The 16,672-nt window shown below is 21.8% G+C and overlaps 2 protein-coding genes across 3 annotated transcripts; one reads left to right on the top strand and one right to left on the bottom strand.

Annotated features, from left to right (window-relative positions):
* Positions 1 to 31: 31 nt before the first annotated feature.
* Positions 32 to 10,408, bottom strand: LOC122718751 (transmembrane protein 131). Of its 2 annotated transcripts, none has more exons than XM_043944057.1 (23): positions 10,205 to 10,408; positions 9,461 to 9,525; positions 9,096 to 9,124; positions 8,533 to 8,616; positions 8,336 to 8,459; positions 7,824 to 7,937; positions 7,630 to 7,752; positions 7,370 to 7,533; positions 7,065 to 7,251; positions 6,833 to 6,941; positions 6,497 to 6,756; positions 5,781 to 6,197; positions 5,503 to 5,691; positions 5,268 to 5,409; positions 4,661 to 5,042; positions 4,352 to 4,567; positions 4,111 to 4,250; positions 2,705 to 3,951; positions 2,284 to 2,611; positions 1,726 to 2,153; positions 1,442 to 1,649; positions 1,076 to 1,257; positions 32 to 921 (listed from the first exon to the last, which is right to left on the bottom strand). In XM_043944057.1, the coding sequence occupies exons 1-23, from the start codon at positions 10,296 to 10,298 to the stop codon at positions 832 to 834; spliced, it is 5,322 nt and encodes a 1,773-aa protein (XP_043799992.1). In that variant the 5' UTR covers positions 10,299 to 10,408; the 3' UTR covers positions 32 to 831. The 2 variants fall into 2 exon arrangements, with proteins under 2 accessions (XP_043799992.1, XP_043799991.1); XM_043944056.1 differs by having other exon boundaries at positions 33 to 921; positions 5,181 to 5,409.
* A 671-nt stretch (positions 10,409 to 11,079) lies between these two features.
* On the top strand, positions 11,080 to 14,408 carry LOC122718755 (RNA-binding protein 28; the record flags this gene model as incomplete). The annotated part of the gene is made up of 10 exons (XM_043944069.1): positions 11,080 to 11,276; positions 11,350 to 11,492; positions 11,668 to 11,836; positions 11,930 to 12,213; positions 12,283 to 12,620; positions 12,805 to 13,132; positions 13,202 to 13,370; positions 13,498 to 13,715; positions 13,820 to 13,969; positions 14,049 to 14,408. Coding segments are annotated over exons 1-10 (2,172 nt in total), but the record flags the coding sequence as incomplete, so codon positions are not given.
* Positions 14,409 to 16,672: the final 2,264 nt, after the last annotated feature.

Genomic DNA, 16,672 nt, shown 5'->3' with positions numbered 1-16,672 from the left:
TTATCATTAAAGCTTTAATAAAATTAATAACTAAATTTTTAAATTACTATTAAAAATTATTAAATATTATAAGTCACTTTTTTAAAACATTATTTATGAATATAAGATTCAAATTATTAAAACACAGCAATTACCAGTCTTGAAGAGTAGGTACACATTTTTATTTTGTTTTGTATACATCACAACTTTGTAAAATGTTTTGAAAACTTACCAAAGAAATTTCTACAAGTCAAGACTATAAAAATCACAGTTCTCACTCGTTCCAAATAACTTAATTATTACCTCTTTTTATGTAACATCAAGACCAACATTCTTTGAGTATTGTGATTATTTTTCATTTATATTGTAGAAAATATAAAAAAAAACAAATAAAAGACAAAATTCATAAATTAGAAACATTTTTGTTTTTAAAAATTCATTTTTTTGATTATTCTATGTTTCATTTATTACTTCCAATTCAGATTTTAGTTGGTCATTCTAACTAGAAATCATAAAAAAAAACTTGTGATTTCAAATTAATAATGATTCAACATATCATGCTAAAATACCAATAATAACATAAGTCAATAAATGATAACATAAAAATTTAACGAGTACAAAACAATTTTTTTGTCCAAACTTATTCATATTATTATGCGAGGTACTATTCAACAACATATCACAAATACGCAAAAATATGAATAATAACAAAAACCAGCTGGTAGTTTAAGCGTTATCGATCACGAAAGGTGTTGCTAATAAATACATTATTACTTTCCATATTAGAAAAAAATTGCTTTAACCAGGTCTAGATATCACAAGATACAATATCGAAAATTTTTGGAAACGAGATTAGTCTTCGTGTTTTTTTTTCCAAGACTCTGAAGATGATGGCGTCCATATTGTACTGAGTGAACGAAATGGATCGAAACCTGATCTTTCCTAAAATAATAAATAAGATATAAAATAATTATAAAATATAAATTTCATAATAAATATATATAATAAAAATGTAAAAAATAAAATATTTTAAATAAAATTATTTTAAAATATAATGAAACCAAGATAAATATATAAAAAATTATTATTTTTTTACTTGTGTATCTGTTTCTGTTTGTAATGAAGATAATTGTGAAACTATAGGCGGCGTAGCTGCACCCCATGGACCAGCAGCCCATACACCCCCTGTATTTATTCCCCAAACACCGCTTCTTTCTTCTCCTACTGCTGCTCTAGTATATAAGGGTTCCCAATTTGTTTCAACTGTTACCCAATTATCTATAAATATAAATTTATAATAATTTGTTTATTTTAAATTAGAAAAATATATTACTATGATTATGTAATATTTTATAAAAAAAAAAATTTATTTGATATAATATATAGGTTTATAAATTAATCACAATATTTTATTTAAATTAATTTGAATTGTTATTCAAATTATCATGTATATATTTTTCACCTTTTAATGTATCTGTTAACATTGAAGGTTTTTCTGAAGATTTTGATGATTCCAATTGAAATCCACTTGTACTATCAGACAATAATTTAAGCATAGGATTATTGTCTTCCCATAACTGACATCGTGTATCTTCTTCCGGACTTTCTAATTCCATTAATGGTTCATCAGTTTCTGGAAGATCATCATATGGAACCAATTCTCGTTCAAACTGAAAAAAGAAAGTTCAAATTATAACTTAATATCAATATTATATAATAATGAATTCAATTATTTTTTTAACTTGCCGGTGGTTCTGTAAAGGCATTTATGAAATAACTATTTGAATGTTGCGAATTATTTTGTATCTTCAATGAATCCTGACTGAATGGCTTTTCTTTTTCATCAGATTGAATACAAAGAGATGGAGATTTTGATATCATTCTATATTCCTTCGTTCTCGATATTAATTCTTGATTCGATTGCTGTTTTGTATAATCTAAATCTTTGGTGTCATTATTGAAGACCATTGGTATATTATGCGTGGTTTGAGTTTTATGTAACTTATTTAAATTCGAAAACGGCGAAATATTTTCTTGATTTCGTGCTACGACATCGCTAAATCTAGCTCGATTTTCACCCCAACATGATGGTGGTGGTGGCAATGGAGTAGAAATTGCTCCTAACGTACGCATTGAATCTTCTTTTTGGTTAACATTTCCATTTAATGTTGTTGCTATAATAAAATAAAATAAAATAATTAATTAAAATTCTATTAAAAGTTATATGAATGTTTCTTTGTTGTAATTTATTGATAATAATTTGTTAGTTTATTATCTTATGTTTATATAAGAGATTTTACATACTTTTTATATGTCCCTTATCAATGCCCCGACGTTTCTGAGATCCTTTATCTTTTCTAGGAGGATTTTTATTTTGCCGAGGTAATTTGAAAGATGACTCAACCGTACGTGTTGCATGAATATGATGTTTCATAGTAGATCTTGTATTTGTTTTCCATCTATTTGGATTATTATGTCTTTCTTTATCATATTCATCATCATCACAATCACCTTCATAATTATCTCTATAATCTACACATGGCACAGAAGTAATTGATTGGGGCTTAGTCTTTTTAGTTACATTACTTTTTCTTTGTAATTTATCAGATTTTCCACAAGATTGATCAAAATTCTGTAATAAATAATATTTTTTATCATAAAAATATTTTGTAATTCATAAAACAAACATATATTAATTTACATACAATTTAAACAATATTCTTACCTTACATAAGGGAGAATCATCTTGAACAGAACTTTCCGTTGTTGTAGATGATGTTTCTTCTTCAGAAAGATGAATGTTCCTTTGATTGCTATTTGACTCAAATTTTTTGAAGGATACATGACCATTATTGCTATTTCCAACGGTAGTTTGTTTTTTTTTATTATCTAATTTATTATTTCGAGTATTATTAAGAAGTCCTGTAGTATCAACTTGAACTTCATGATCAACCAACTTCGTTTCTGTTTTAATATTTATTGTTTGATTAGATTTTCCTTTCCTATTCGTTACAGGACTTGTTTTCGTAAATGTATTTATAGTATATTTTTTTTCTTGAGTTCCTTGAATATCTGAAAACATATTTTCTGCGACACAATTATCTGTTTGAACTTCTTGTACATTATTTTGCTTTTTATTATTTCTTTTCTTGGCACCAAATGTAATATTGCTTATAACATTACTATTATCTAATGTTGAGTCTTCGCATCGTTTAAAAGACAATATATCTTTCGTCTCGGTATCCAACTTAAATCTGCGTTCCTCATCTGCAGACCAATCAGGAATTTTTAATCCTTTTTGTACATTATCTTTATCCTTATATTTTTTTACATTCATCAATGCCCAATCTGGATATTCCTCTCTTTTCATTATTTTTTGCTTTTCTTCGTTTATTAATTTCTCTTTTAAAGAAATTGAATCTTGCGTTGAATGTAAAGGCATATGTGATAACAGTCTTAAATCTAGTGGTGGTTGAACTGAACTTTCTCTTGAAAAGCTAGCTAAAGCTCCCCGTAATATTCGATCCGCTTCAAGAAACGAAATTGCGAGAACACATATTAATAATATTGATGAAAGACTTATAGCTGCCCATTGCACTGCATATTCCCATGAGGGTCTCGCAAGTACAGCTGTGCAAACTTCCAAAGAATGTGGAGGAAGTGTAGCGAGTAAATTAAGTATTACTATACCATCTTCAATATCACTATCAGAGCCTAAACTTGTAGATATCAAAAGTTTTCTTTCGATACGTGACAAAGTGAAATCTGGCGTAAATGCTATTTCCACTTTTTTCGTGGCATTTGGATTCAATTTAAATGGCATGCAATTCAATACCTTGAAACCATATCCTTCGCAACGTAAGCCATTAATATAAAAATCGTAAACTTCTATAGGAAGTTCTCCTGTATTTCTTGCCATAAAAGATCTCTTTACTGTCAGATTTGGAGCCGAATTTCGTTTAAATCGTTCTCCTATTATTTAGAAAAAAATTCGTCATTAAATAATTTTTTCCAAACATTATTTGATATATTTGGATTGATAATTTATTAAGTAAATAACAATTTTTGATAAAATGCTCCCATTTTCCATTCTGCTTAATCGATAGAATGAGGGCGAAGAAACGTACATACGTTCACAATCTTTAAGATGTTTATCCGCAAGTTCGAATAATAAAGGTGTAGTAGAACCTGGTTTTCGATTTCCAAATCTAAATTGTGCATTTGCTCCTTGTCCCATAACGCGCAATACTTCCAAGATAGTCATGTTATTTCTACAATTATTGGAAACGAAAAAAATTTATTATTCATTTTTTCAATTTTATGAATTCAACAAAATAATTGAAATAGTTATTTATATATAAATAAAATTTACCTAATATATAAAAGTGCAGATGATAAAGATGCTGAGAAAGGTGTATATGATATTTGAATAGTTCTTGATTCAGAAGGTTTTAAATATAAAGGAATTGATTGTGATGCTATTGTTATATCCCATTGTCTTTCAAATCTTTCTTTATCTGCTACACTTTCTTCTAGTTTGAATTCTTCTGCAATTGTAGATCCACATTCTACACATGTGAATTTAAACCTATATATAAAAGTATATAATATAGATATGATATATATTATATATTAATATCTTATATTTTATATATTTTCTTTTTATTCAAAAAGTACATACTTAGCAGGTAATGAATGATAAAGTCTTGTTCCTTGTGGATAATTCCAATCCATAACTAATTGTATTATTAAAGGATTGATGCTTGGATTATATATTTTAATTGTGTTATGAGATGTATTTCCAATTTGTGTTAAAGGAAATACTAAAGCGATTTTATTTTTACTATTACCAAAACCAGTCAATAAACTGGGCCAATGTGGTTTTATATTCAAATAAAATTTGTGCCCACGAACTTCTGTTGTATCTAAGCGCATCGTAACATTATCCCAAGAACGACCGCCTGTAGAATTAAGAAAACGTGTGTATCTAGTATTTAATAAATTTAAGTCAGAATCTCTTGTATGTGAAGGAAGGGCCAAAGTATTCAACCATTGTTTACCAGCTGCAATAGAATACAAGATATTTTTTAAATAATATATTTAAATTTAAACAAAAAAAAAATTGTATTTAAAATAGCATTAAATTAGCATTAAATTAGAAATTAATAATATAAAAGCATATAACAAAATAATTAATATACCATTACTATCCAATGACAAGCCTAAATAACAATAATGTTTGCATGTCACTGATGGTTCAATTCTTACTGAACCAATATAATTTTCACCTTTTGTTATAACAGGCATTGATGCTTCCTCTAAAGGTATATATTTTATTCTATTATCTTTATTCATAGGTGTGATTTGAGTTACTTGCATGGGTTTTACAAATGTTGAATATACCTTAACTTGCTGTACACAAATTGAACCCTACAAAGTTATTATAATAAAAAAGATTAAAAAAAGAAATGTTTATAAAAAATCTTCTTATAATCATATTTATAAAATTTTATAATTATTTACAGGAAAACAATCCGTAAAAATAAGTTTTTTCAAAGAAATTTTTCCATGTGCAACACGCATGTAAACAGGTAAAATAAATCTTTCATAAGTCGTCCTAACGAATACATCACCCACAATTGTATCTTCCTCGACTATCGGAGTTTTTACTTTAATTTTAAAAATAGCTAAATGACCAGGTTTTATGTATTGCTAAAATTAAATAATTAAATATTTTATTAATCTTATAATTTATAATTATTAGATTATTATAAGTATTTTTCATAACTATTGTTATTTACATTGCCTGTATGACTGCATACAGTTATATTACGAAGTTCTTTATCTAATAAATCAGCCGGACCTCTTTGACAACCCATAAGTTCTAATACTGCACCAGGCATGTTAACTCCCCATCCATGTAAATCTATGTTAATTGGATTTTGATTTTCCAAAGCAAAAATAGCCTCATTTTCAGTTCCGCTTCCCACAGTACCAAAATTCATTGTACCCTCATCATTTTCTTGTTCTTCAGGAACAATTTTTCTTACTTTTCCATCATAACTTAATAATGGAACTTCAGTCACAGAAACATTTGAATGAATTAAAATTGATGATTCCATTTTCACATTATCAGTTTTCCTATCTTTTGCGAGTTGTAATGAAAATATATTTACTTTTTGTTCTGGTTTTATTACTCTTGGAATAAAATTTTTTATCTATAAAATTAAAAATTTATATTTAATTTCATAACTTAATATAACATATATAACATATATAACATAATTTATTATTTAATTAATTATATTAATTATATTAATTAATTAAATATATAATAATTAATGATATATTAATATTATATTATATATAGTAATAATATATTATATATAGTAATATTATATAGTAATAATTATTTATAATGAAGTTTAAATAAACTACATTATTATAATTTTAATTTTCAATAAAATTTTTTTTTGAAATTCTGTATTATCATTTAAACTTTAAAAAATCCACTTACTGTAAAAAGTGTTTTTACATGTGATGACATTGTGACATTTGTAATAGCTAATGGTAATTTAAATTTATTAACAACGCTAAAATTTCTTGTTTGATTAGATTGGAGAGAACAATAATGCGTAATTGATGCGTTTACTTCTAATCCACCTTGTAAAACTTGTGCTATCCATGGAATAGTTAATTTTTGACTAGAACCACCTGAACCTATAGCTTTTATCACTAATTTTCCTTTAAAATGTTGTAATTCTAAACCAGTCTTCCCTAAAATCAAATATATTTTATAATATATAATAGATATATCTTATTATTTTCTTTATTATAATTTAAAATTACATACAATCATAAATTAATGCTCCTATAGCAATTGGTATATCGGTATCTCCTGGAATTACCGCTTGCTCAAAATGAAGTTTTAATGCTTTAGAAACTGGTGTACTAATTATATTCTGTAAAATATACAAAGAATTGCCATAATTTAAATTTAAAAAATTTATTGTATGTAAATAAACATTATATATATACATCATAAAATAAATAATTTTTTAATTAAATATTTAAGAATTATTTACCATAACTTTTATTGGCTTTTTTGCTGAATTTTTCAAAGCAATAGGATATTGAATAGGAGGTTGCAATGAACCTCCCATACCTAAATTGATTACTCCAGAACTCCCACCCCAATGAAGACCAGCACCACTTTTCACTTCAACTTCAACTGTTACAACAAGTACTTCTGATGTATTATTTATTTTAAGTCTATAATTAAGGAAAATATTAATAATTAAAAATTATATATCTAAATAATATTAATAATTATTTAAAATAGATTAAAATGAAACTTATCTGTATATTTTATATACATAATAATACAAACCTAATATATGCAGTATGATTCTTTTCTGTGTAAGCATTAAAATGTAGTCTTATAATAGGTTTTGTTTGATATGGTGGGATTTCCCATAGTTCACGTGATCCTTCTGCTTCTCCTGATGGCAATTCTAATTGAAATTCTCCACCACTACTATATACCTCTAATACCTTTTTAATTAAATATAAAATACAGATAATCGAAGAATATAAAATAAATAAATTTGAAATTTTTTAGTGTAAAAAGTATAAATATTAAATACCTACTTGTAAAGCTTCTGCATGTGGATTGTGCATATATATAAGTGGAGTAAATGTTGCATTTAAAGGTAATTTAACATCTACTACAGGTCTGAGTCGATATGGACTACTGACACTTATTCCTTTTACCTGAAAAAGAATTCTTAATAAAGAAAAATATATTTAGAATTTTTAATATATATAATATATAAGTTGATTACTTGATATTTCACAGTTCCATCTGCTGTATGTATAAAAAGATGTGTATCAATATCACCTTCTTCACGACCAAGAAAGACAACATCAAATGTTGTGTTCCTTAATGGTGGAATTACCTATATAAATCAAATTATAATAATAATATATTATATGAATTATAAAACTGATTGAATTTTATTTCTATTTACATGATTTTATAATTTTATTTACTTTAATTAATACTTTAATTAAAAAAATAAATAAATAAAATATTATAATATAATTACTTAATTGATCTCTTTAGATAGTCTCTTCAAATATTTTTATATTTTTCGAAATTTAAGTGAAAAATTATACAATGAAAATTAACAAATAAATAGATATTCAAAATTTTAAATTAAATAAAACATTTAATTATACTTTATATAACTATACATTACTACATATAAAATATTTACATTCACATATATTATTTATATTAAAACAAAAATTATTTAATAATGCTACATAAAAATTTGCATCATAAGAAACTTACTTTATTTCGAAAAAATGATGAATGGAAATGACGTGTATTTCCAGATATTGATAAAAGATGGATTGTTTTATTATGATCTCTATTAAATAAGATCACAGTTTCTTGGTGGGGTATACCAAGTTGTCTAAAGAAGAAAATATCCATATTGTATGTATATTTATTTATGTTAATATTATACAAAATCAAGACTTATGTACCTCTCTTTAAAGTCCAAAATATGTGGTTCGAAATAAATATAAGATAATGAATCTTGTGTTTTATCTTCCTCTGATGTTGTATCCCTTAAAAAAGCAAGTTTAAAATTTTAGTTTAGTTTATATTGAATAATAATTTTTACAAATATTTACATATATACAATATATACATATTTATAATAATTAAAATTAAAAATAAGAAAGATATAAAGAAAAGTAATTTAAAATATCACAATAAAAAAAATATAATAAAATATAAAATTTAAAAATCATTTAAATATATTATTTTAATTAAATAAATAATATAATTAGCAAAAATTAGAATATAAGATATGTAATATTTTACATTTTGAATTATATTTATGTATTTTTTGTGGTATAATATTAAGAAGAATTTAAAAATTTTTAATTATTTTTTTATATCATTTTATTATTATTTTTTGTTATTTCTTATATTATTTTATATATACTATATATAGTAAAATCAAAAAATAAAAAAAAATCATAATAAAAACTTTTCCTATTTTTACTTAGTATTACTTTAATGAGTATTTTATTACGCTTACCCAGCTCCCTGTACTGTATTAGTAAAATCCTATAAAAGAAAAATTTAATATTATATATTTATAAAATTAAATTTATATATTAAGAAATATATTTTATTAAATAATATATATTAATATATGTTATATTAATTATTATATTAGAATATTTAAAAAGAAATAATATATTTAATAATTTTTAATAATATTTAAAAAGAAAATTATAGTAAATTTCTGATATTTTCTGTATTTTTTTATCTATTTGAAAATTTCATCACAGAATAAGATAAAATACTTTTGTTTATGAATACCTATTTAATTTAAGAACTTTTATTTGCTTATTAAATTTTTATAATATAATTTTTTTTAATTTTACTAATCCAACTAACCTTATGCATAGATATTGGTATGTTGTCCAAAAGATATTGAACATCATTATCATCCTGTACGAAGGCTATAAAAAATATTAAATAAATTTATTAATATTATAATTAATATAATTTTCATATATGATATATTTTACAACAAACAAATAATCTAACTATATTATAAATTTCATAATATCATTTCAAAAACTTATAATTTGTTTTGATACAATAACAATCATTATTTAATTATTATTAATTATTAATATGAAATATTGAGCATGTATTATATTTCTATATGGTTGAGTATCTTTGCATATAACATAAAATTTTTACAAATATTTTCTTATTTATGTTTTAATTCACAATGTCATATCAATATTTTATTTACTAAAATATATCATAAATATTACATTTCTGTTATTATAATTAACTAATATTTGTAATATGAAGATAATTACAAAATTGCAGAAAAAATTATTTTATAAATATTAAAATTAATTTATATTTTAACAACGCAAAAAAAAAAAACTATTAATTAACATAACGTATAGTATTTTTATAAACAAGTAAGTATAAATCTTTTAATTTTCTTTAAAGAATAAGAATTTGATGATTTTTGAAAAATATAAAACGTAATATTAATACAAAATTATATTTCAAGTAAAAAATTTTTAATTCATTGAATAACAACACAGAAATATCATTTAAGATATGTATTATTATGATAGAAAGAAGATAATTAAAATAGTATAAATATATATTTACCATTATTATGCCCATGTAAGGACGGTCGAATTTGTGACGTCAACTCGAAAAACGTTAACAAGACGATACAATAAAGTACTTTTAACTCAGTCATAATAATAGTTTCACTGTGTTGTTTGCTGTTTTGTCTTTAGCAGAAATGAAAATCCGCTTTCGGCCATACTTCTGTCAGTATCGAATTCTGAAGTATCGATTGTACTTCCGTCCAATTTGAAACCTTTCTACAGGTAAATTTCGTGTGACTAATTTTAACAAAGATAGATTACATATACTATCTTTTATTGTTATTGTTAATATATAATTAATATTTAATTTCTAATTTTTATATCAATTTCTTAATTAATTTACTTTTTCATAAATGATTTAATTTTTCCCGAAATGATCAAGCAATCATGTTTTTATTCATTGATTATGATTTTTCATCAAATAAAATCACAATTTTATAATTAAAATTAATTTTTAATTCTATTTTGAAATATGTATTATTATTTTACTATCTTATATTTATATATACATTGATTTTTTAAATTATATTAAATGAATAAAATGTGCATTCAATTCTTTATTATATATTTGAATGAATTTATTTTATATAATTTTCTTGATTTATACATTTGTGAATATGTAAAAATAAATTATAAATAACATTTTGTAATTTAATATAAATTATCCAATCATGTTACATTACTTACATTATATCATTACTAGTTTTTCGAATATTTTAGTATTTAATATTTTGTATTTATTATTTAAAATTAAATAACTATTTTTTTAAATTTTTAGAAAAATGTAGGGATATAATCGTTATATTTAAGAATTACTATATTTTAGAAACAATATTATTATTATTTAATTTATTGTAAATTTTTAAACTAATAAGTTTCTTTTATATATAAAACTATTCTTATAATATACTTATAATACACGTGGCGCTCTTAACCTAAAAAGTAAACGATTTTAATATAATATTAATAAAATTATTTTATGTTTTATAAAATTGTAGATATCGGAAGTTTAATTATAAAAAAAGTTTTAATAATTCAGAAATAAACATTCGATATGCGGAATATAAGTATGTAATATGTATAATAAATTTTAAGAGATTATTAATAAATTTATTATAATATATGTTATAAATGAAATAGGTAGAACTGACAAGAAGAAACTTTCTTGGATATATAGGAAAAAAACAAAATTACAAAAGTCAAACGAATCAACACAAAACATAATTGATAATATAGATGAAAATAAGAAACCTAGAATTATTGTTCGTAATATACCATTTAAGGTTAATGCATTTTTCATTGTATATAATAAAATTGTGAAATTTATATTATTATATTTTTAATTATTATATTAATTATTTTTAATTATTTATTATTATAAATATAATATAATTAAATATATTATATTTATTATATTAAAATATAAATATATTTATATTTTTTAATTTATGTCATTAGGCAACTAAAGAAGATATAAAAAAGTTATATGAATCGTTTGGTGAAATTTTAGAAATAAATTTTCCAAAACGTACTGATGGTACACTAGTTGGATGTTGTTTTATTCAATTTAAACAACTAGAAGATGCATCAAAAGCAATATTTAATACAAATAAAAAAGAATTTCTTGGTAATATTTTAATAAGAATTATATGATTTTAATATTAATAATTTGAATAATTATTTTTATATATATAATAATATATTAAAAATATATTTTTAGGTAGAGTAATATCTAGTGGTTGGGCTGTTTCAAAATCAAGATATTGTGAAAAATTGAAAAAAGAATTAGAAAATTTAAATGATAAAGACCATGCAGTTCAAAATGGAGAAAAAAATAAAAACGAAAAATACAAAAATAAAACAAAAGAGAAAGATATTGAAGAAAAAAAAGATCAATCTAAACAAGAAAAATTGTTATATGCAAAAAAGGAAAAAAGAAAGTGGTTAAAGGAAAAAAATCGAAAAAAAAGAGCAAGAGTTGTAGTTAGAAATTTATCATTCCATGTAAGATTATATTATAGATTTATATTGATTTTTCTTTTTAAAAATTTTAATTTTTTATTATGATTGCAGGCAATGGAAGAAGATTTAGAAAAACATTTTTCTCAATATGGTACAATAGAAGAAATTAAAATTTTGAAGAGAGAAGATGGTGCAAAAATAGGATGTGCATTTATTCAATTTGAACATGTACAAAGTGCAGCTAAAGCTATACATTATGCAAATTTAAAACCACTTTTAGATAGACCTATTATAGTTGATTGGGCTATACCCAAAAATAAATTTTCTAAGAATAATTCTGAAAATATAAATCAAGAAGATGAAATAAAAGTAAAAGTAGAGGTAGAAAGTGACATAGAAGATAATATAAATAATATAAAAAAATTAAATTCAAATGAAGAATTAAATGAGTAAGTAATTATTTTCATTATTATTAATTATTTCATTATAATCCATATCTAAAATTATATCTATAATTAATATTTATATATTTATATTTAATATTTAAAATTTTTATAAAACTAAATCTGAAAGGATATAATTTTGTAAATTTTTTTTTTAATAATATTTAATACCAAAATATTTCAATTACAGTGAAGATGAAAAACATGATATTGTTACAGAAAATGATGAATTTGGTACTTATGATTTAGAGGAAGTAGAAACAGAAAATGATGAAGATGATCAAGAAAATGAAGTTAAAGAACAAAAACAGCTGGATATAAAAGAAATAAAATATCCACGTTTCGAGTCTCATGATGTTTCTGAAGGAAAAACTATATTTTTGAAAAATGTACCATTTTCTGTAAAAAATCATGAATTAAAAAAATACATGGAACAATTTGGACCAGTTTATTATGCTCTTGTATGCATAGATTCATTGACTGAATATTCAAGAGGAACAGCATTTGTTAAATTTAAGGTAGTTTTTTTTTAAATATATTCAAATTTTGTAATAAATTTTAAATATATTATATAAATTTTATCATAGAAAGTTATAGATGCTGAAAAATGTTTATCAGCAGGAAATAAATTGCAAATGGAAGATCAAATACTTGAAGCATATAGAGCCTTAGATAAAAATGAAATTGAAAATAAAGAAAATTTAAAGCAACATAAACAAAAGGATTCTAGAAATTTATATCTTATAAAAGAAGGAGGTAAATATTATAAAAAAAAAAATATTTTTATTTAAAGACATATATAAATATATATAAATTTATATATTTTAAAATATAAAATAAATACAAAAATAGATTAATCAATACATAAACTTAAATTTTTTAGTTGTATTAGCTGGAAGTCCAGCTGCTGTTGGAGTTTCAGCAGCAGATATGACAAAACGATTACAAATAGAACAGTGGAAATCACAAATATTACGAAATCTAAATATGTTCGTATCAAGAGTGCGACTCGTTGTTCATAATTTACCACCTATATTAGACGATTTTAAATTCAGAAAAATTTTTGAACATCATGGTCCTCCTACTGCGATCATTAGAGAGGTATTTATTAGAGAATTTAAATTATTAAAATTTAAATATTTAATATGAAATAAATATATTTAAAATTTAAAAAAATGCAAATATTTAAAATAAATTTTATAAAGGCACGTATTATGCGAGATATAAAAGACGTAGATATTAAAGGAGTGGGAAAATCGAAAGAATATGGATTTATTTCATTTACGAAACATGAAGATGCACTTCAAGCTTTGAGAAATGTGAATAATAATCCAAATATATTTACTTCCAATAGGGTATGTATATAAAATTTCAATAATATAAATATAAATTTTTATAAAATTATATTTTTGTATATCATTTTTATTTATTTAGAGACCAATCGTGTCATTCTCGATAGAAAATCGGATTATGGTAAATGCTAAGCGAAAGAGACTTGAAAAAAGTCGTGAAAATAATCCTCTTTGGACGGGAAATAAAATGAAAAGAAAAAAAGAAATTACGAATGAAGAAGTTGCAACAAAGAAATTAAAAACTGAAAATGTAGATGAGTTTAGTAAAAAACCATATGCTGGAATGATTGGAAAACCTGGTGTAAATAAATTGCGATCGAAACATAATTTAAAAACTCAAGCAATAGTGCATAATCGAACAATAAAAAAAGAAAAAAAAATTAAAAAATCATCTAAAAAATTAGATATGAAAAGAAAACAAAAAATTAACGATAAGAATAAAATCAAGGTAAACATTTTTAAAATATCTAAGTTATATAATTATCTTTTTTTAAATTTATTAAATCGTCTATATCATATTTTTTGTAGTTACATATATTTCATATTTTGTATTAATTATTGTATTTTAATTATTTATATTTTTTAATTCTAAATTCTTTTTTATAGCCAAAACAAAAGACAAAAATAAACCATAATGACATAAATTTGGAGAAACTTGTAAATAAATATAAGGATAAATTAAAATCGATAGAATTGAAAAAATCTAAATGGTATGAATCATAGAATCTAATTAATATATTTTACGATAAAAAAAATTGTATCAAAAATATGATTTTTATATACATAAACAATATAGTAATAATGTTCAATAAAAAGATCGATAAATATTGTTGTAATTATTTTATCATTGTTTTTACATTTTTCATTTTCTACTTTTAATTATAAAAAAATTTATAAATTATATATAATAAATGAGATAAAATTTAGAGAATAATTTTATAGTATTCTAATTTAAAAAAAATTAAAATAATAAAATATTTAAAAATTTTGCCATTATATATTCATATAATTATAATTCTTCCAACAACTGATGTTCAAAGTGCATTAATATTAGTGAATAGTAGTAAAATAAAAATAAATAAAATTATTTTATAAAATAGAAAAAATTAATTTAAATATTGAATTTTTTTTAATTAATAAAAAAGTTATGTATAATTAAATGTAAAAAATTGGTATTATAAAAATTTTATAATTTGTATCGTAAATATATAGAAATAATAAAAATAAAAATAACAACATGCACAAATTTAATAAAAATTTGGTAAATTACCATTTATTATTATTATCCATTTATTATCATTTTAAAAATTATCTTTCACTTTAATTAAATAACTTCAGAATTTAATAACGGTAATAATAACTATTTTAATAGTTAACGGAAACTTTTGAAGAATAAAAGGGCAGGTTGCGCACTTGTCTCGAACGAAAGTGTTCCCATTCAAAAGTGGTTCGTCGTGCATGATACATGTATATACATTATCAAGTTAAATAATAATAGCAGATAATTATAAATTTTGTGTTACTGTAAAGAAAAAAAGATTAAATGAAATAATTAATAATTTACTTGATATTAACCATAATAATGTGATTCGTATTTTTGATATAAATACATGTGCAAATAAACAAAATTAGTATTGTGAGTGAAAAACAAATTTCGTACATTTAAAAGAATTATATTTTTAATATTAAAATAAATAAAAATTATTATTGTGATTGAAATACAAATTTCATTCACATACATTTAAAAGAACTATATTTTTATTTCGGTAAGTATTGAGATTTATTAAAATTAAATCTTCATATATATATAATGTTCATTAATAATTTTCATTTAATTTCTTTCTTTTGTCGAATTTTCTTATTTAGCATTATTCTAATTAAACAAATTTTGTAAAAATAATCACAAAGAAAATTTGATTATAAAAAAATTTATATAACATAACAAAAATTATTCTATGTATTTTTATTTTTTTTTAACTTTTTATAATTTAATTAATGCAACGAAATATTTTTTTTCTTATAATTCCTCTCAAAAATTTTAATTGCTTACTAAAATTATAATATTCAATATGGATAATTTACTATTTCGTGAAATGAGTTCTATGAATAATATTATTAGAAAGCACAATAAAATAATAAAATCTCATCTGAAAAAGCTTTCGCAATTTTTATAATGTAATTTATGTTTTATGCAGAAAATAATCGAATATTATATCGAATATTATCTTATTAGCAATGTAAATAAAAATATGATTTTGAATTATTTTTTAAAAATATTATTAAAAGACATTAAATATAATTTCAATGTTTCTTTAATATAAATATTTGTACACGTATATATATATATATATATATTAGAAATCGATTTTTCACAAATATATTAATATCCTATATATATATATATATCGTATTAATATCGTATTAATATCGTATTAATATTTGTGAAAAATCGATTTCTAAAGATCAAAATCGGAATACAAAAGGATCGGTTAAAATTTATTATATAATATTTATATCTATAAAATTATAAACAATTTAGTAATTTAATTCAATAAAAAATTATAAACACGGTGATGTAATGGAGATAGAAAATAGAGTCTTATTTTATTTTTCTCGTTTTATTTCGTCTAACGTAAGCTCCAATTGATTATAACTTAATAAATAAGGTTTAATCGATATTTTTGTATATCAAAATTTTTTTTATTT

This window comes from Apis laboriosa, unplaced genomic scaffold (genome assembly GCF_014066325.1).
Source record: "Apis laboriosa isolate Shangri-la unplaced genomic scaffold, ASM1406632v1 scaffold68_cov148, whole genome shotgun sequence".
NCBI classification, from domain to species: Eukaryota; Metazoa; Arthropoda; class Insecta; order Hymenoptera; family Apidae; genus Apis; species Apis laboriosa.
The sequence above is the reverse complement of the archived record's forward strand: the minus strand, read 5'-3'. Positions and strand labels throughout refer to the sequence as shown.

Coding starts and splice junctions, on each gene's coding strand:
- LOC122718751 (XM_043944056.1), bottom strand. CDS start 10,298: ATGACTGAGTTAAAAGTACTTTATTGTATCGTCTTGTTAACGTTTTTC. Junction 4,568..4,660: donor TATCATTCATTACCTGCTAA/GTATGTACTTTT, acceptor TTTTATATATAG/GTTTAAATTCACATGTGTAG. Junction 4,251..4,351: donor TCTGCACTTTTATATATTAG/GTAAATTTTATT, acceptor CAATAATTGTAG/AAATAACATGACTATCTTGG.